At 46.6% G+C, this 21,851-nt stretch overlaps 1 protein-coding gene across 2 annotated transcripts in view; it reads right to left on the bottom strand.

Moving 5' to 3' along the window:
* Positions 1–6,593: 6,593 nt before the first annotated feature.
* The window catches only part of LOC129380699 (uncharacterized), a 207,096-nt gene continuing 191,838 nt past the window's right edge, over positions 6,594–21,851 (bottom strand). For both annotated transcript variants that reach the window (XM_072285016.1, XM_072285017.1), the window contains one exon: positions 6,594–6,963. In XM_072285016.1, the coding sequence (XP_072141117.1) occupies positions 6,904–6,963 (60 nt within the window). In that variant the 3' untranslated portion in view covers positions 6,594–6,903. The remainder of the gene's footprint in view (positions 6,964–21,851) is intronic.

Below are 21,851 nucleotides of genomic sequence, written 5' to 3'. Positions count from 1 at the left end.
CCAGGGTATCGAAAAAGTACTGAACCGAAAAGAGCAAACAATACGAAACCATTCTATTTGCTCGAACCATACCTGAATCGGCGCGTTACTATCTTTTTAATCACTCCGGAGCGATACCGAAAGGCAGAAATAACAGTTTTCCGTTCAGGTAGTCCACCTTATCTGGTTCTTATCAACCCTGCATAAGTCTGCACTTCTCGTTGGGAGGCGGCTTCATTTCAAGGTACGCGCCACTTTCGGATGTTTTGAAAGAAGGTGCACCGTTAGTACAGTTTCCAGTGTTATGCGTCAGTGGGCAGACTAGGTGTTGTGTTAACGCGACATTTGCATCGCATTCGGCGCATGGATATGCTAGATTAGGATGCGTGCCGAATAGCTGAGACAGGTTAGCTCGTCGTCTTCGATCCGTCGCTCTCGAACAACTTCACGATGCAGCGACAGCGGGCCACCTTGGAGTTTTGCGTACATACGACCGCGTATGACGCCGGTTCTTCTGGCCGGGTTTCTACCGCTCTTTGTGTCGCCATGTCGCAAATTGCGGATTGCGTCAGCGCCGGAAGAAACCTCCCCTGCCACCTGTCAGACGACTCCATCCAGTTGAAGTTCCCTCTGAACCCTTCTTTCGTGTAGGCTATGACCTGCTTGTTCCTTTTCCAGCGACGGCTAGAGGGAATAAGGGGATCGCCCTCACTACTGATTACGCGACAGGCTATGCGATAGAAAAGGCGTTGCTGACTAGTTGCTGAACAGAGGTTGCCGATTTTCTCCTACACGACGTCATTCTCTACCACGGTGCACCTCGGCAGTTACTTACAGACCGCTACCGCTCGTTTTTGTCTCGAGTTGTCGACGACCTTTACCGCTCTTGTGCCACTGAGCACAAGCTGTCGACTGCTATCACCTATGAATGAATGGTTTTACGCAACGTGTCCAGTGAACAATGACAGCGATGCTGTCGATATATGTCTAGAAGAATCATTGCGACTGGGACGCCACGCTGGCCTACGTGACGTACGCGTATAGCTCGTCCTGACGTGACACCGCAGGATATTCACCCTTTTATCTTTTGTGTGGTGGCAACCCCACATTCTCATTGGACACCATCCTCCCTTCTGTGCTATGTGCTGCAAGTGAGTACGCTCGAGAAGTTATCGATCGCGCTCACATGGCACGTCAAGTCGCCCGATTTCGTTTATTAGCCTCGCAGCATATACAAAAAGAGCATTATGACCGGTGCCATCGCGATGTTAAAGGGACACTAAAGAGAAACAATAAATCAGTTTGGACAAATGAAGCATTGTTTGAGAACCCTGCAGGTACTCATTAAAAAAATAGTTTGATTATTAGATGACAAAATGAAGGTACAAGTATCAGTATTTGATTTTCGCGCCGAAACCCCAAAGCCGGTACGTCAGCGTGACGTCAGTGATTCCAAAGTATGTTTTCACATTTGGGCCGCGTTGGCCGAATAAAGGTTCCCGAAACTTGCCATGTTTATTATTTGGTTCCTTTAAAACACAATGTAGTCAATCTGTACCGCAATATATAAATAGTAGACCCTAGAAGATGCCATCAAAATTCAAGACGTCACAGCCCCCAGGTGCGGGAACATAAGTAGGCGTCGCCATCCGTATTTCGTTCTTGCGCTTTTTCTGGCTTACCACACGTCTTATCGTTGTAAGAGTGGTGTTTTTGGTGTTGTCGAACGGTAATTTACCGATGCAGAAGAAATCATTTTTCCCTTTAGTGTCCCTTTAAGTTCGCGCCTGGTGCATGGGTGCTCCTTTGGTCACCATGTCGTCTGGTTGGCCTATCCCAGAAGCTTCTTTCGCGCTACACAGGACCTTATAAGGCCCTACGTCAAGTTAAGGACCTAAATTACGAGATTTCGCCGCTACAGTTTGATGCATCCTCAAGTCCGACGCCTGTTGACGGCGTGCGCGTTTCGAGGCAGAAGCCATACTTTGCCAGAAATTCTTCGCCTACCATGCGCCGGGATGGCGCTTCAGCACACGCAGGTTCTGTTACGGAAGGATGAAAGAAGAGAGAGGAAGAAGTTCGGGGGACGTTGGCTGCTGCGTGTTGTTGATGGTCAGACATCTTATCTACTCTGACTCACCTTGTATATATCGTAAATACAGTCTTTCTATACCTCCACATCACTGTAACTATATATTCTCTCCTCTTTCTATCTGTTTTGTCTTCCTTTTTCCTTAATAATGATTCGCTTCACATAGATTCCAGCCATGGTGTGGGATCTGCATTATGATTTGGGAATTACGTGCTGCCTCAGGAATACACAACAGGCGTAATATATAAGTGCAGCATCTCAGCAGCATCGAGTTCTTCTACTGAATAAATTTGTACTGTTTGCCTGTGACTATTGCTCCGTTATAAAAATTAAATCGAACCGGTTCGAATTTCAAACGCTATTTCTTTCGCTCCGGAGTTGAACCGATACTGAGATGCTGTCGGTGAACCTGACGGATAAACGGAAAGGAAAAAGTTCTGCTTCAACCCTAGAGATGACGTGAAATTCGCATTACGTCATGAATGTCTGTTATACTTGTATTTCATGTTCATATCCTGACATACATGCATGTCACTCTTGTTGTACAGTGTGACTCAGGTAGGGCATGCTAGTCATGACACAAATGATGCCATAAAATTCATGTTAAGTTTGTCATGTTATTCGCGCACGTCATACATGCGTTGTGTGTATTTCATGTCATTCATGCAGCGTAAATCGTGTCATGTGACACGAGTCATCACTTGTCATGTCATTTATGCCTGACATTCGCCACGTTATGTTATAAAACCCAATGTCGTGTTACGCATATGAATAACCAAATGTCATCGCATTCATTATATGTGCTGCGCGTCGTGCCACGAGTGTGATGGCATTGAAGATAACGAAGAGCCGGGCTCGCGTCCGTGAATGAGCCTTCTCAAGTTGGCTGAGCGAGCCGCGGCGCAATTGCTGAAAGGATAAGGCAGGAGCAACTCCGCCAATTTTGAGAACACACAGCGCGACCCTATTGCGTGAAGCCTTGCGGCGCCATCCGCCGAAACACATGCCAACCAGCAATAGGACTGAGTTGGAAAACCGAGAACAAAAATCGCTGTAATGCGATTTTTGCTATAAAGGCTGAAAGACAATACAGAATAATTTCGGAAGCAGTAGTCTTGATCTTGCTAACTGAACGGAGCGCACACCGTGACGATGGGGTGGTCCGGCCATCGCGAAATTTTTGATCTGTGCTACAGTCAGTCCATTACCGGTGGCTACTCAAAGTTACATGGTTGCTTGCGAAACTACCTGACTTTGTCTAGCGTAAGGAGCCGTGAGTGGCAAATGGAAAAGTGAGACGCATCTGTCGCGCCCCAGAGGTTGCCATGTAGAGTAGCTCGAACAAATCCCCAAGCGTCTCACATTGAATGTTTTGAACATCACCTTGTTTGTAACACGTCATTCCACGAGGCGCAGTAGTCTTGCCTTTACCTAAAGACGTGGTGCTGTCACAAAGCTCTGCAACATCTTTGTTCTTTACACACATTGGTGTGGGGTGAATAGGGCAGTCGGAGTGCTTTGGCAAGAGCCTTCTAGCTGTTCTTATAATGTCGCTAATAAACGTGCTACCAAGAAATATTAACACGTGGTCTCTTTCTCGCGAAGTATTATTTAATAAAGTACACTTGGAGAGAAGCACATACCTCAGACTATCGAGCAAGGAGGCTACATTTAAGGTAGCTTGTCGGCGCTGTCTTGGGAAGTTGTTTTTTGCGTGACATAACGCAATCACTTTGTCGCCTCAGACATAGACGGACACCACAGTTACCTGCGTTTACAAAGCGTGCGTGTTCACGGTTTTTCAAGTAACATTACTCGTGGTGGCCTTACAAAATTTTCCAGCTTAAGAACGAAAGCACGGCGAAGCTCTCCTTACAGCCCGAAGTAGGGTTGATAAGGAGGGTTCAAGCTCGTTTTCTTAACTTACATTTTTTAATGTTGCGACACTCCGGGGACAACCCAGTGCCATCTAACCGTTCAACAACGAAGTGCGCGCCTTCCAAGCCGGTGAGCTGATGGTTAGATCCATACATTTACACGCAGACAGCGGAAACAGCGTGAATTATCCCAAGGATTCTAATCGCATCAAAACGTGGCGACCTTTGCAATGCGTTACACATCATGCTGGAGACTGAGATAACGCTGTCAAATAAAAGTCACTCTTCCGAAAGTACTCACATGAGCTTGTTCTGGGTTGCCCCGCCGTTGTTGGGTGCGGTTCGTCTGCCTTGGTATGGTATTCCTTATGCGATGGGGCACACCCACTGTGGGGGATTGGCCAAGGTTTGGGCGAAATTAGGCAGTCTTTATTAAATACTAAAATTGGTCAAGCTAACTGGAGGAAACGAACAAAAATAAAATGTTTAAGAATTCAAGACAACCTCTTTGTAGCAATTCTGCCGTTCTCGCTGCCCGTCGTCCGTACGAGAAAAAAGCGCTGTCTATGAAGAAAAGGCTGACCAACGCCTCAGCCAGGAGTGAATGTATGCTACGGGAAAATGAAATAATGCACCCCAAGGCGTGTTTTCTAAGCAATTGTTGTCTAAACGAACTACGCCGCGTTCTGTTTCCTTTAACGAAATATAAGCAATTAAACGCTCCTTCCGTTTATTTTTCAGAAAAAATTTGAAACGATGACATTTATGTTGCACGGCGTTATGAGTGGTAAAAAAAGTAGACAACTCGTAGTTGCACATTCATTCTTTAGGCGAGCACACTTACCGTAGACTGCGTTGTTAAAAAAATGCAATTAAGCATATGAAATATATTTGATGTTTGTACTTCAACTCTTCTTTCTCTTTTGTTCCTTCTGGATGTTTTCATGGATTTTGTGACACCTTGAGCTGGTAGTGAGACAGAAACGAACGACAGTGTTTATTTTTTTTAGCATAAGCAATTTGGCACGGCCAAATGATGGCGTTAATTATCCCACGTTAGAACGCTCCCAGAAGCGGGCGCGCTTCTATGCACACGAAATCTAGGCTAACATGACTCCGGCCACCCCAACCAGCGCACGATGCACTCTGGGCTAGCGGCTCTGGCGTCACACAGCACACTTTCTGCTCCCGTGGCAGCCTCACAAAATCACGCCGAGTGCCATCGGCAAGGATAACAGCAACGGAGGCTCCGTTATACAGCCTACAATTTTATCGGGCGTACCGTAACTGCTCTGTGCTTGGTGCCCGTCCGCGTTACTCCGGACTATACGCGTGCCTTGATGCCAATTCGCGCGCTACCGACCGACTCACATGAGCATGAGCGAATTGAAAGACGATGTTCTCATAGACACTCGGAAATAGTGCAATTAGTGCGAAATGAAATGTGCTACTGATGCCATTTGTTGCGTCATAGCCGGGCGTAGTAATTTCTCCCACTAAAGCTCGCTAAAGGGATTATCTAGCTGAGGAGACGGCCTGAAATAAACCATCAGTTGAACAGGTTGCGAGTTCGGCGCGTCATAGTGGCCAAAATCCTTAGTGGCGTCTACGAGAGCGTAAAAGAATCAGAAGACACCTGAGCACTTCTGATGAGTTGCGAATGCGAAAGCATTGATGTCCAATCGGGCGCCACTGAGTGGTCTTCAAAGTTACGAACTCCTCGTGGGGAAGTGAGCGCCTTCAAACGTTCGTCGTGTACTGATTCGGCCTTACCGAGGCGCCGTTAGAACGCACGCGAGAGCATGCGCCGATAAGGAACGCGCGGGTAACACAGACTTCCGAGAGCGAGGGCGAGTGTGACCGGTTATGCCCTCTCCGTTGACTCAATACCGCGCCAGCTGGCGTTCCCTTTTCACAGCTGAGCTCCGTCAAGGCCCGAGCAAGCGTCAGGACGGGGCGTCGCAGCCAGTGGGATGTTTCGGTCGTACAGACGCCGCCGCATTTCTGGCTAAATGGTCTATTTGACGCTTTCGCATCCAAATAAAGAAATGTCGAAATGCGCCACGCAGTGACATTCAGTAGGCGGAAGGTTGTGGGGAGCACCCTCACCCCGGGTAGCCTTCGCAGTGCAACGTACAAGGCAATCTTTGACTGCCGATAATTCGGCATCGACTGAACTATCTGGAGGGCTTCTTCTTGCAATGTATTTCTGAACTACTTTATGATAATTTGGAATGCATTTCTCGACTTAGATTAATATTGTTTCAGGGCCCCTTTTGGGGTTAGGGTGTTCGCCATGGCGCGAAGCAGGCGTCTGACAGGATCAAATATTTTCGCTGCTAATGGCGGTTAGTAGGCAGTAAAAAACTGATATTAAAGCGCATGTCATTCCATAATTCGCGTGTAAAATCCTGCACTGAGGAGCATATTCTTCAGGATATGCTAGATTCAGCTTGATACAGACTGGCTCCGAGGACGAGCGAATACACGGAAAGTAATGTCCATTCAATAACCATAGACTTATACTTGTTCAGATTTTTCAAGCGTGCTACTGCATCCATAGGAGAATAGTGCGCGGGTTCCAGGCCTGCTCAAGATTAATATTTCTGAGATCGTGAGAGATATTGAATGTCGGGGATGTGAAAAGAAACAAAAAGGAACGTTTCCTATACATTTCGAAATTTCCATTTCCGATTTGTGTCTTCCTTCGGTGACAGGGCATTTCGCTGGAAACAACATAACAATGAGCACATCACACGATCGCTGCGTTTATTTAAAAAAAGAAAAAACTGGCTGCAGGAAAGTAAAAATACTTTTCTCTCAGCACCTTCCCATGCAGATTAATGACACCACACGGTCTTTAATTTCTTTAGAAATATGCTAATCCATGGCTTTCGGTGACGGCAGGAGATGGAGAAGCGCTGTGGGCACGTCCATGCTGAGCAAGGCTTGTTACTATGGCGGCGGCTCTTCCAAAGTGGCGGTGAATATTCCCAGTCTGTATATCACGAAGATCTGCAGCATACGGGAGAAAAATTTTACTGCAGAGATTCCGCAGTTATATGGTCACAGGGTGCGCAAGCATTATTTCCAGTCACTCGCCTTGCAGGCATACGTATCTTATTATTGCCCGTATTAATCATGAGTAGGCTTAAGTAATGTAAGCAGAATTATTCTAATAATGCTTTAGATATCCTTATTAAAAACAATATTATTAACACCATCATTATTCTTGACTGGGCATGGCGTATGCTAAGTAGTCGTAGTTAATTTTAATCCTATTTTTAATCCGTATTTAATCCTAATTATCCTTTCTTATACTGATTTTAGCTAATTATGTTTGCGTATTTATATTAGGCTGAATAATTATTCGGTCCCGACATTCTTCATTAACCTAATTAACTTACCCTATTTTATAGTTAGGCTGACTATCATTATTTGCACGCAATTTCTCATCAATACGCCTAACTAGTTTCATCGTAATCATAATTCGTTACGTAATCGAAATAAACAGCGCAAATTTGACGTAGATCGCCGGCACAAATGATGCACTCGGCGGTTGTGTAAGTCTTCTTTCCCTACGGTCTACGTACAAGTCGCGCTGTTTATTGCCACCATGTGTGGTTGCAACTAGCCCAAATACCTGATGTCCAACGCAATGTCCATTACGCTTCCTGACCCTTTAATGGTCTTAGGTAGTCTCTTTTGGGTGTAAATAACCTCACCTAAATTTAATCCTACTGTACTTTTGTTAACCTTAAAAACTCTTAATACAACTTCAATATTCACGATATGGAGCCCCAATAATAAATCTAGCAAGTGATGCGTAGTCTTAAGGCATTCTCATACACACACCCTTAGGGTCCCATGTATGCCTATCTAGCGAACTGTGTCCGGTATTAGACAGGAAGACGGAGGGGCGGCCTTAGTTCCGGGGATTCTTGATTTAGTATTAACGGGTCGTGCAGACCCAACGCAAATCTTGGAATCTGCGTGAGGGAAGCTTACATTAGGAGGTGATTCGAACGCTCTAAATGTGACAAATTTAGTCCTGGCAGAGACCTACCTTTTATAACATTGCCCGACATGTTTTTGGACTGGCCCCGTATATATTTAGACTGTCTCCGGAGTCGGTCTAATTTTCATTGCACATTGTCCGCGGGTTGGGTCTGAGTCGGAGCATGGGCGCTATAACGTAAAACTATTCAAAACTTTTCTATTCCAATTTTGCAATCAGCGTTCCGCGATTGGTCAAAAACTTTTTGGACCATCCCCATTTCACCTGTCTGTCACGCGACGTCACGAAAAGCGCAATCGCTCCCCATCTGATATAGCGTGTACACAAGGATTATGCATGATTTGACCGAACAAAATAAAAATAGTTATTTCTGATTCGACGCCTCTTCGCCATTAGCCCTCGGCCATTGGTCAAAAGCTTTCGGGAGCACCCACTTCGCCTGCCTCTCACGCAACATCACAAGACCACAAAAACTCACCGCATCAAAGTGACGTGTACGCGATAAAGATGCATTAATATGCCGAACAAAAGTGAAATTTCTTCTGAATAGCCGCAGGTTGCCCCGTTCCGAAAGGAATAAAAGATGGCTGCCGCCGAGCGCTCAGGCACTCGCTACTCGCACCGGTCGAAGAGCATGGGTTTATTTGCGTGTAATAAAACCTTCTACTCGGCCGTGTAACATTTTCGAGCACTTTCGGCCGTTTACGACCTCGTTCTGCCAACTCTCCTCTGCTGAGGATCCGTTTTGGCGTCATTCTTATGCTTCCTTTGCATGCCGCCGCGATTGTCGACGAGCCACCGCAAGCCAAGTAAGGGAAAGCGGACCAATCGCAGACGCCAGCACCACCGTCTTCATCCGGTTATTGATTTTCAGTGCAGTGGCTCGGCCGTATCGAATCCCTCTCCACTTGAGCGTGCTCCTCGCATCTTGTGAGCCAATTAGATAAGACAAGCCACTCAGTGTAGGCAATGTTATTCATTTTTCAAGCAAACGAAAGTGACCGCCTATGAACGAGGAGAGCGTTTGATTAGTCTGTTCAGAGAACCCGGCGAGTGACCGCCCGATGCTTGCGTCGGTGGTTACGCAAATTTGACGTCAGGAGATTGGAATAAAAACACATTGGAATAGTTTTACGTTATAGGGCCCCATCTCACGTTTTATTATAATTTCACCCCGAGGTATCATTTGTGTGACACACTCGGGAATCGGGAAGAATTCATGGCAGATACGTGGGAACGGCCCAGTTTATTATTACGCGGTATCCCAGGTTGATGCAGTTGTCCTTACAAATGTCGAACCTGCAGAGTTTGCTATTACGTTGTCCCTGGAATAGGCCTAGCTATCGTTAAACCTGATCTAAGAATGGTGCAGTTTTCATTGTATCATAACTAGAATTTGCAAAGATTTCATTACACCTTTCCCCGGATCGACACTTTTCGTCAGGTCAGCGACTCGCCCAGTTTAATGGGATCTGAGCAGTTCTTGTATAGCAGTCCCCACGATCGGCAATATCTACATGACCCTGTGGCGGTCGCCGCTGACCGCACCTTGACTTCCAGCCCACAGGGCGCAACGCACACCGCTAGACTCGCTCGGGTGTTAAGCCCCAACCACTGGCACGCGCCGAAAGCTTCGGCGCGCGCTGGCAAGCGAATGCGTCGCTTCGCTTCGGCTGGAGGGAAAGGGCGCGCAACCACTGGAGAAAAGCTCCGACGCGCGCCGAAGCTCGCTCCTCGGCTGCGGCGCACTGTTGCTGGACTACTCCGTCTTCATCCGTCAAAGTCCGGCCTAAAACAGCTTGCTGTAAACTAAGCTCGAAACGATAAGTTATTGATCTGTATGTGCTTTTAGATATTAAAAACACGTTTGAATAATGAATATACACCTGCCGCAACAGTTTTTTATTTTTGAAGTAACAATAGTGTACAAAATATCGACATCAGCGCTCGCACGTCGTCTGTCTGCAAGATCGCTTTGCAAACACCTGCACGACGATGCCATATATCAAAAACTGTTGCACCATTTCATTTTTTGGTAGCCTATTGCACAGCCAACTATGTAAGAATTAGGCGTGCAATGTATAACTGAAAAGAATCTGTGTTGGAAATATTGCCACGTAGTAGTGACGGTAAATAAATAGTGCCGGCTCAATCGCAACGATAGCGGCGAGCAATGTCGGCAATCGTAGAAAATCTCATCTGCGGGTCAAGCGCGTCGGTTTGCTTACGGCAGTCGTCGAAAGTTACAGCCTATTCGCTGGTGCCCGCGCGCCTTCCAGAAACTATAACACAATTCGTGTCGCGTATGCAATCAGATTAGCAAGGTTCGTCGACAACAGACAGAACCATCGATAACATTCGCGAAACTTCCGATACGTTCAGGCGCATCGTGCAGCGAGCGATAACGTTTAAAATCTTTTAGCCGGTGAAATACGGTAACCGGACACAGATAAAGCATCAGTGTCAATATAATTATGCTTCTTGGTACATGAAAGAACCGTGAAAAAGTGGGTTCTGAGAAAATCAGCACAAACGAATTGAAACACCTGTAGCACTCACAGAAAAAAAAAAACTAGAATAGCTAAAATGTATGTAATTCGTATCTTGTCTCCCCCCAATTCTTGATTCTGCCAAATCTAGCCCATGGAGCACCTCTATTATTCTAGGTTGTTTTGATGCATCAACACCACATCCAGAGGCCTTCACATTGAGTGTGTTGCTACAAAACATTTTCACAGTGTAAGGGCCATGTTCCATTGTAACTGGTTTCCACATATCAAGTTTGCCTTTCTTTACATTAATGAAATGACATACCGTCAGATAATAAAAGCTTGAGAATTAGAGGGTTTTAATAGGAGTCTTTCGTTGCCCTTTGCCAAGTCGTACTATTGAAGCACTTATTCGAATGTATGGGAGCAGCTCATTTGCATAGTATAAGAAATATATAAACAGGTTATTTTCACAATTTATACACTTCGTCAACACAAAAAGAAAAATTGCAGTTTATTGTTTTCAGCCTGCTATGATGTTTTGACTAAGAAAGATATATTCAATTTGTTCTGCGAGGCACGCAATAATTGCTGAGGCATACTATTTTTTTGCACAACACTGCATACAGTAGCCAGCCATTATTAAAACTCAGAAGAAATGAATAGCACTATGCATATGATCAGGCACATAGCATATTATTGCACTTTCTTAATTCATGCCAGAACGACGACCACAGGCGTCCTTCTCCAACAAGGTCAGCATCCATTGTGCCTCCTTACCATCGGGCTTCACACCCTCAGCACGTTCAACCTCAGCTTTGTGGTGTTTAAAACAACGTCAAGTACGTCTTACGGTTCCAGGGATAAGAAAGAAGACCGTCCTGCCTACCTTGGCCTTGAAGCAAGCAGCTCTGGATTGTTTGCACACTTTCTACTTTGATCGAGTCCACATATATACGGATGGTTCTTCCACTCAGACCAGCTCCACCAGCGCAGTGGTTATACCATCACGATCACTAAGCATCCAATACAAGATTTCTCACTTGACAACATCGACCGGTTCGGAGCTTGTTGCCCTCCGAGGTGCCGTTGATTATATTAATAACCAACCGGCTAATCGGTGGGCAATACTCTGCGATTCAAAGGCGGCCTTACAATGTCTTCTGTCATCTCTCAGTCGCGGGTCATGTGAACAACTCGTGTCGGAGATACGAGAAATGCACCATCACATGATCATGAAAGGACACGACGTCGTGTTTCAGTGGCTGGCTGGTCATTGCGGTATCTCCGGCAACGACCTCGCTGACGAAGCTGCTAGGAAAGCCCATGAAGGAGCAACCCTTATTTCTGTACCTTTATCGCGGACCGACACAGCCCAACACTTAGGCAAGCTAGCACACTCTTTTGACATTGGAAAAGTGGCACACACCTGAATTCACTCAACATCGATTGCATTCCCTCGATCCCTCTATGCAACTGCGGCTGTTACCAGGTCTTCTGCGAAATGAGGAAACAGTGCTGTGCCGCTTATGTTTGGGCGTCGCATTCACCAGTGCATATGCATTTTTGATTGGAATGGCTGATAGCGCCGAGTGCAATGCCTGCGGTGTCGAGGAAACCATAGAACACCTAATGTGCTACTGCCCATCTTTTGAAGATGAAAGGCAAGACCTCTGCAGAGCTCTCAATCAGCTAGATGGAAAGCCGTTCACCTTGAACAAGATCTTGGGACCATGGCCTCGCATATCGCAGCTACAAAAGGCCACAAAAGCACTGCTGCGATATTTGAAAGATACCGGATTGAGTCAGCGTCTGTGATCCAGACTGAGTGACCGACTGATATCCCCAGTGGACTTTCTCTTCTTTTAATCTTTACGTCCCCCTTTCCCTTTCACCAGTGTAGGGTAGCCAACCGGGCTCAGTCCTGGTTAACCTCCCTACCTTTCATTTATCATTTTCTCTCTCTCTTCTTATTTCATGCCCTTTTTTTAATTGCACGAAAGCTACTGCACTAAAATAGTATACTAGTACATACTTAAAAAGCACAATTTTATACTACGATAATAGTCAGTCATTCAAATTTTTATTGTAGTGCCCAGGAACAGCTGAGAGCCTTTGTACTGGTGCACTTAACGTGCACTATGTGAGACAAAATGTAGAGAAAACATGAATGCAGTAGACAAAAAAATGGAAGATAGAGAAACAAATAGGGAAAAAAGGAAACGGGGAAAAGTAAAAGGGAGTTAATCCTACGTGATTATTTACAGATACACAAAACACAGGAAATGAACTCTGAAGTATGTTTTGGAGTCGAGTCTTATTAGCACAATCTTGTAACAAGCCCAGGCAACGAATGTGGAATGCTACCTGGTATACTGTTGCGGCACAAACAAATGCATATGATCAAGAAGCTTTAAGGAATGTATAATGTCATGGACCACCTTATACAGGAACAAAAGGTGCAGGAACAAAAGCTCACTGTGGTCGCCAGAATGGCAAAAGTGGTGCTTGAAGATAGACATCAATTTATTCTGGATGCGTTCAATGAGGTCAGAATTAGATTTGCTCATTGCACCCCCCTCCTACAGAGGCATACTCTAGTAGTTGGAGGCACACAGCAGAATTTCAGAAACACAACAGGTGAGTGGAAATCATGCAATATACGGCATGCAATTCCAAGAGCGTGAAGGGCATCTTGTGTAATTATCTATGTGAAGAGAAGCTTAGCATTTTGTCGAAGTACACACCAAGATCTTTCATTTCATCGACCCTAAGGAGTGGAGCATCACGTAGGGTGTATCAAAATTTCACATGGTGCGTTTTGTGCATATAACTGAATGCCATAGTGTTGGAAGCATTTAAGAGTACTTATTGTTTCTGCACCAGTTCGAGAGTGAAAAAATGTCTTTTTGGAAGTCGATGCAGTAGTGAACACTGTTGACAGTCTGAAATAGTCTGAAATGTCGGCACACAAAGTCATGCTGTTCATTTATTAAAATGCTCTTAGCACTAACAGAAAGCGAGGAATCCCATATCGTTCAAACACCTGACGCACTGAAGAGGACAGATATAGGTCGGCAGTTAGTAACTGCACATCTAGCACCTGATTTGTGCATGGGCAATGTTCATGCTACCTTCCGAGTGCTAGAAAAGGTACTAGACTTTAGGGAACTATTGAAGATGCTTGTGAGAACGAGGAACAAGTATGCTTCCATACATCTTAACCCTTTCAGACACCACTTTATCCCGTTGATTGAAAAGTTGCTTTCACCACATCTCTTGCATCCTCAGAATCGTAGAAAGTGTACAGCCGCAGCAAATATTAAGAATTTTCAATAGTTTAGCGAGTTTAGTCAAGTTTACAAAATTTCGACTCCATGCGAAAACTCACTACAGGAACACAAAATATGAAAACATGTACTATTTTGTGTTTTGAAAAGCTTGAAAAGCACTTATCCAGCCACTTGACAATTATGCCTGGTGCACGACATTGTAAAAAACAATGAAAGTGAACCCGCTACATACAACATACTGACACAGAGTAACACCCAGCCGTCTACCTTCCCACTCATTTTGTTAAAACATTCTGCACATTATTCAAAACTGCAGCACAGTTCCAATAATAAGTGTTTCAAGATGTATGAAACACATTTTAAATACCATTACTTTCATCAGTGCTTTTGCTATTGCTGCACGCTCCTGCTGTGCCCAATTGTGTAGACAGCGTCTCAAAGGGTTAAGCTCTGTGGAGGAAATACCATCAACACCACAAGAAAGGGAAAGTTTAAGGCACTTCATATACTTGGAAACGAGGTTTTCATTGACTGTTAGTATACACTGCGCCAGACTGAGAAGGAAGGTTACTTGAAGCATATTTCACACCACATAGCAAACAGAAATGTTCTGCAAAGGCATCAGCAGTGTTCGAGACAACACCACTATTTTCATGAAGAAGCCGTACATCTTTGGCACTCCTTTTAGAAGAGAGAGCCCACAAAGCTCCAGAAATATTTTGAATTATGTGTCACGCTGGCTTCGACACAATCAATGTGGTCGAAGTAATGATTCTAATAATAATAATAATAATAATAATAATCTTAGTGGTAACTTGGCACACTAGACTAAAAAGAAGGCTGATGCCTGTATGTTAGAGAATCTGATAACCAGCCATCTAAAGCAGGAATTTGCAGGATGCAGAAGACACTTCCTTCCCCTCCACGTGCACACACACTTGCTCAATAACACAGCACAGCACACACGCACACACTCGACAGGTGCACAACACACAGGAGCGCCAATGAAGTCTGGTTCCAAGGAAGGAGAATCCAAATCGCCAGGGGGGTGGAGAGAAAGTCTGCATGCCAGATATAATTAAGGAGTTGTGGTGTCGGGCCATACAGGCGTGATGAGGGCTCAGGCTGTGCTGACCACTTGTTCAGACGAAGTGAAATAAGATTAGTGCTGTTTAGAGAGACGTCAAACACCCTGCAGTATAGACTAGTGGAATGTTGCGTTGGTATTGCAGGCTGTGCTACTTGAGGGGTTTGAGGCAATCCTCGAAAGCTGGCATGAGCTTGTGACAACCGAAAAGACGGGAGTAAAGGGTGCGTATTGTCCGGCGCAGAACAAGCTTAAGTTTGTTAGCGTCGCGAGTTTGGTACGGGAACTATACTGATGAGCAGTACTCAAGTCGTGACAGAATGATAGAAGTGTAGAGTGCTCGGAAAACCTTAGGTCATCAGGGAACGGAGACACGGGACACAAACCCAATAAAGGGCCGGTGCTTACATACAGTGCTGGTGACATATGTGGAAAAGTTGAGAGAACAGCTAAATGCTACACTCAGAATGAGAAGGGCCCGAACAGTCTTTATAGAAGTGCCTCCAAGGAAGAAGATTGGACGTGCAGTAGTTTCGTTGTGGCTGATACGCATGGCAGCACTTTTTACGGTGCTACAACAAAGTTTTATATTGTAAGCCCAGTCGTTCGCCTTTACGGAATGTATTTATTGTAAGCACATATGCTGTTCGTCGGCATATTGTTGTTGTGGAAGCGTTAACTTGTTAATCAAACACATTCTGGGCAGATGCATTAGTAACTTGGTTTTGAGTACATCTTTGTCCTGACTACAATTTATAGTATGCAAGAAACATTTTAGTAGAGGCTGAAGGGATTCCAGTAGTTTAAGCATACTGACTGCACAAAACACTGATGACACCTTTTCACCTTCCCCACAATGCACTCACACCATCTACACTTTCCATAAGCAAAAAGTGAGATAAAAATTCAATTACAGTTTCATTGACTCAGTACTTGCTGCTTCTGAAGCGGGCATCGAAGCAATCGTGGTATACGCTGCTACATGCATAGGTCTTGCATGATGCAGGTCCTGCTATGCACTGCACACAGGGCACACGTTGCAAACAGATAATTTCTTTTTGCAGTGCTCAACTATAACGACACACTGACTCAAATATGACTGCGTTGCCACGTATGCTTCAGTGCGTCAGTGTTCTTGATTGCTACACGAGCGATTTATCCCCAACTAGCCCAAAAGACGGTCGCACTTGAAAGAAGTGAGTGAATGAGTACAGTGAACTTGTACTAAACTGGATTCACATGCCGAATAAAAGAGCGCAGTGTCATCTGAAACAGGCGGCACGGCTGATTATGTAAGTACTTCCAATAGTTCGGCTACTAGTGTAGTTCGCTTTCGGGAGTTATTTTTACCACTGGAAACAGCGCAGAGCTTGCCCGTTAAACTTGAGTCAACCGACACCACACGAAACACGCCGCGGTTGACCAACCCAACTTCCACACGGTTCATTCACCACATCACAGGTCACACGAAGTCAAGAGTGCCATATTTTAAATCACTGCAGCACCAAACGGACCTGAAAATTCATTTCCTTCGACAAATTTCTCAGGTGAGTTCGTTCACTCGCCAGTTACGAACTCGATGGACGCGCTAGGCCTACGCGTAACGTAAACAACATCGGCGATAGGCGAGTGTTGATTATCCAGACTTCGGAGCTCGTAAACGTGTTTCCATTCGTTTTGAGCACAACAAAATGCACATACAACAAGCACAGACGTTGCGGCAATCGTGATTCGGTTGGCTGTTTTAGCAGACGATCGTACCGAGCCCGGCGGAACCCAGTGGGCAGGTTGGATTAGTCGGCGTCGTTCGAAGTCGCTTCGGATCCACGTCGCACTGCCACAACCCACGGTAGTCGGTCGGTCGGTCGTGTCGTTGTCGGCTAACTATTACAACACTGTCTTTCAGGAACACTGTCGCGCGCGTCGTGCGTCCAAAACACTCGGACGATCGTTGGTGCCGGCGTCTCCGCATGGTCGGCCATTACAGGCCTAGCAGCCGAAGGCTCCGCAGCCTCCGATTGGTTGACGCCTGCGAGGCGTCGCAGCCTCCCATTGGTGCACGCCGGCGCAGCTTCGCCGCGCGCCGGCAAACTTCTAGCATCGGCAGTAGACGTAATCGCTGCGCGACGTTCCGCTTCAGCGAGTTCCCGACCGACGCTTTGACGCATTTGACCCTTCGGCGCGCGCCGAAGCTTTCCAGCGCGTGCCAGTGGTTGGGGCATTAGAGTAATGTTTGGGCGCCGGCGGAGCGCTCGCGCCGTACGCTGCCAGCATCTCTCAGCTTGCGATCTGCGCACCGCGGAAGACGTGCAGCTAAGAAGGCCACGTTGTCTTTCTTTCCAGCAACGTGCTTTCTTTTTTGGAACAAAATCAAGCTCGTCTCTATGGTCACGCAAAGCCCACGTTTTCGCTCTCGCTGGGGATGTGTACGCTGCAACACTTTACGTGATCGGTGGAGTTTTGATTACATGTGTTCTGGGACCAGCCATGTTTATTTTTACACTGTCGCCGGAAGTATCCTCGTTTTCGAGGCACCTTATCTACAATTCCCCGGGCTTTTATTAACCGTTTTACGCGATGAGCCATAGCTTCATTCAGATCTCCGAGATCGGTCGTGCTTTATTTACCGATGTTTGGTGACCGGCGTAGTTTAATATGGCACTTTTTCCGGGACCGGCCCAACTTACAAGGTGAGTAATTGACCGAGCAGGCACGCTAAATCTACGGAAAGGGTGGAACGAAGTCTAGGCGTTATTACAGCCATTCTACGCATGAAACCACATATTTTCTGCAGTGGTGGCATTTGTTGTTCCATTACGTGCTTTGTTGAGAAAATGTCGGTAAGTAGCACATGTGCAGCATCAGTACAGGTCGCTACATGCGGTTGTCCCTCAAAGATACGGTTCCTGCAGTTCTCAGCCGAAAAAAAGAAATAACAAACGAGCATGACATTCAACAGATGAGCCAATGTGTGCAATATTGTTGCAGGTAGAAAAGACGCTTGACAATATATTTACAAACTATAAGCATCAGGCAGAAGACCGGCATTCACATTCAAGATGGAACCGGTGCGCACGACTATCGGCTACCGTCGTTTTCGTAGACCTCTCATTATCGTTCGCTGCTGCACCGCCTTGTAGCATGACCACCCCGCGGCAAAGGCGCTGTCCCGGCGCTTGGTAGGTTTGAGTGATATCGCTTCAGTCAAGCGACGTGAACGATATCAGAGTAGGGTCGAGGTGTGGAGGTATCGAAAAGTTGTAACTCCTAGGTCACGGCTGCCACCTGTCGCAAAACGCGGTATGGGCCTGTAGGGCGAAATCAACTTCTCACAAAGTCCAACTCGCCGCACTGGTTTCCAAGGAGCCAGGGTTAACCAGGGTTATAGTGGGAATCGCGGTGACGATCACTGCGTCGAAAAGGAAGTCAGCGACGTCGGTGGCACATCTGGTAGGGACAGCTCGCATGATCGCGTACCGGGTGGTGTAGTTTGTAGCAACTGCTATACACTTGTTCCCACTAAGCGACAGAGAAAAAGCGCCAAGGAGATCAAGGCCAACCCGTAAGAGTGGCGCAGATGGTATTTCAATGGGCTGAAAACGACCAGCTGGTAGAGCTGCTGTTTTTTTTTTGAGGTGCTGACAAGATTTACAGCCGGCGACGTAATGGCAAAAGGAACGCTAAATACCGTGCCAAAGGAAACGACGCCGAACACGACCATATGCCTTTGACAGTTCCAAATGGCCAGTGGTTGGGACATCGTGCAACTGTGCGAGTACAGTCTCACGCATATGCTTGGGAACGACCAGTAGTAGTTTAGGGCCATCTAGGTGCATGTAATAACGGTACAATATGTCATCATGCAGCAAAAACATACCCGAAGAGGGGCAACATCTCAGCTCCGTCAGGCTAAGAATGTTCTCTCTCAGGTAAGGGTCACGTCGTTGCTTATCAGCGACGTCAGCAAGCCCAGTAAGCGCAAGGACGCAGGTTGACTCGGCGGCCTTAGGCTGGCCTGACGGGTCAACTGCATAACGTAACAAGGAATCAAGGTCCTCATGAAGTCGGCCTGTCTGTCTTACACATTACTGTGTAAGAGTACTCTAGAGCCGTAGAGCGCACCGACCAAGGCGTCCAGCTGGATCTTTTAACGACGAAACCCAGCATAAGGCGTGGTGATCGGTGATAACCGTGAGCGGCAGTCCATAGAGGTAGGGGCGAAATTTACGTACTGTCCAAACGTGCGGAGAGGGCATTCACGTTCGGTGATCGAGTAATTGCGTTCGGCTGACGACAGAAGACGGCCAGCGTAAGCAATGACGCGGTCACAACCGTGCTGTCAGCGGCCACAACCGTGTGGCCGCTGGCGTCGGTGCGAACCTGCGTTGGCGCGAACACGTAAAAGTGGCCGAGAATCGGTCGCGTCGTGAGTTGCGCCGTCCGCTCAGCGAATGCACAAGCTTGGTCGGGACCCCAGACAAAAGTAGCGTCTTCCTAAAAGGTCCTGTTTGACGGCCTGCGATGCCAGCAGTACTTCTCACGACTCTGCAGAAATAGAAGCAGATGCCGGCAAAGTTTGGAATCTCGAGTGCGCAGATGGGCACAGGGAAATCCTTCACCGCGCGAACTTTCTCCGGATCGAGACGAACACCAGAAGAGTGGACGAGGTGTCCGAGCAAAATAAGTTACCGGTGGCCGAAGTGACATTTCATCGAATTGAGCTGAAGTTTCGCCTTACGGGACACTGAAATAATTGTGGAGGGCGGCTCGAGGTGTGTGTGAAAATTCGGCGAAAAGACAATTACACTATCGAGGTAGCACAAGCAGATTGACCACTTTAAGCCGTGAAGGGGAGCGTCCATCATTCGTTCGAATGTGGCGGGAGCATCGCATAGCCGGAACGGCATCACCTTAAACTGATAGAGCACTTCAGGCGCAATAAACGCCGTCTTTTCGCGATCCCTCTCCTCAACTGCAATCTGCCAATGCCAGGAATGAAGGCCTACCGACGAAATGTACTTGGAGCCACTGATACAGCCAAGGGCGTCATATATATATATATATACACCCTTTCTTTCCTTACTCGGGTATGCTTGTACTCAACTTACCACTGTTTTAATTAAGTCCTTTTTCCTTATTCCAAGTCACCATGTTTCCATTCCCCATTTCCATTGTATATGTATGGATGTTATTCCCACCTACTGAGTCAATTGTATTGATGACTTGTATTTTTGAATTGTATCTTGAATTGCAATTTGAATAGCAGTGAATTGCTTTTTTTCTTACCCAAGTAGGCTATGCTTTCACATGACTTTTTTAAATTGGATCAAGGTATTTGTTCTCGCATTGCTTTCTGCCTTCCATCACGATAATTTAGTTTCGATTCATTTCCGCAAAATGGAATTGATTTATCAGGGTGTACTGTGTACTGTACTGTGTACCGTGTCTGTTTCTCTGTCTGACGTAAGCAATGCCGCTATACTGCTGTCAAGTCCATGGGGGCCTGCGGGTTTGTCAAGCTGTCATTTATGACAGCTTCTACTGCTGGCCTCCAATGTCGTGCACCCTACATGTGACACAAACAAAGACATTATTATTATATCCGAGTTAAGAGGTACATGTCTCTTCTTGTTATTTGTTTAAGATTACGGTAGTCTATACAGAAGCGCCAGCTGTTGTCCTTCCTTCTAACGCGCGCGACAGAAAATGACCATGGGCTTGAAGAAGGCTCGATGATATCACAGGCAGGCATTTTGTCAACTTCCTTTTGTCTAACTTGACGCTCAGCGGAGGACACACGATAGGGACGTTGGTGTATGGGTTTGTCATCGCCGGTGTGAGTCCGATGCTTGACAACTGTTGTTTGGCCCAGTAGTCGGTCACTGGGATCAAAAACGTCCTGGTACAACATGAGCAGGCCCCGAAGTGCGTGTACGTGTTCATTAGGTAGGTCAGTGGCGATCGTCTTCGTTATGTTTCCTAACATCGTGCGGTTCAAGTCAATAGCAGCAGGAGGCGGTGCAGCAGGCTCATTTAAGACGGAAACGTGATAGTCGGAAGGTGTAGCTACGGTTGCAAGAGAAATACCCGGGAGTATCACCTGAGGGCATAGCCCAAATTCACATTAAGAAGACATGCGGCTTGCGGCATTGCCCTTTATACTGATGACCGAGTGCGGAAACATGACATTCTGCGAACGGAGGACGGTAGCATTGGGCGACACGATGTAATCGCCGTCGTACCTAGGGGGAACGGGAGAGACGCCGATGTACGTCACGACTAGATATGGTAAACGAATGTAATCGGTGGAACACAGCCCAATCGGCATATGAGCAGAAGGCTCAACGAAATGGGGTAAGGCAAACTGGATAACCCCTGCAGAGCAGTCAATAAGAGCTGAATGTGCTCAGAGAAAGTCAAGTGCTAACATCATTGCCGGTGGGCACTGATGCAAGAGGTAAAACAAAAGTGATGTGTGGTGTCTCGCAACAGTGACACGGGCGGTCCACAACCAAGCAACAGCCAGAGTCGCACCATCGACTACGCGGACTACAGCAATTGGAGCAGAAGTATGAACTTTCTTCAGACAAATACGGAGGTATGATTTCATGTCCGATATGTGGGCGCCAGTGTCAATGAGAGCGATGACAGGTATACGGTCCACGTCTACGTTGACGAGGTTGTGATGTCCAGGTAATGCGAATAGAGGAGTTTCGGGTCGGCTCGATGTGGCATGCTCACCTCTCGGAGCTGCGCCATCAGTTTCCCGATGAATGGCGGGAGAATCTGGGAGAAGGAGAGCGAGGACGCAGAGTTGAGCGGGGCAGGTTTCGGGATGGCGAAGGGGAGCGGTTTCATCGTGCTGGTCGTGATGGAGGAGCGCTGGCATCGTCATTGTGTACCGGCACTCGGGAACAACCTCCTGCACGTACGTTGTTTCGATAGCTCGGCCAAGGTGGTGAGTTCCAAGCACTGCTCCAGGAGAGGGAAATGTGTCCAACGTGTCCAAAACAGAA

Source organism: Dermacentor andersoni, chromosome 10 (assembly GCF_023375885.2).
Source record: "Dermacentor andersoni chromosome 10, qqDerAnde1_hic_scaffold, whole genome shotgun sequence".
Lineage (NCBI taxonomy): Eukaryota > Metazoa > Arthropoda > Arachnida > Ixodida > Ixodidae > Dermacentor > Dermacentor andersoni.
Note: the sequence above shows the minus strand (reverse complement) of the source record. Positions and strands in the feature narration are given on the sequence as shown.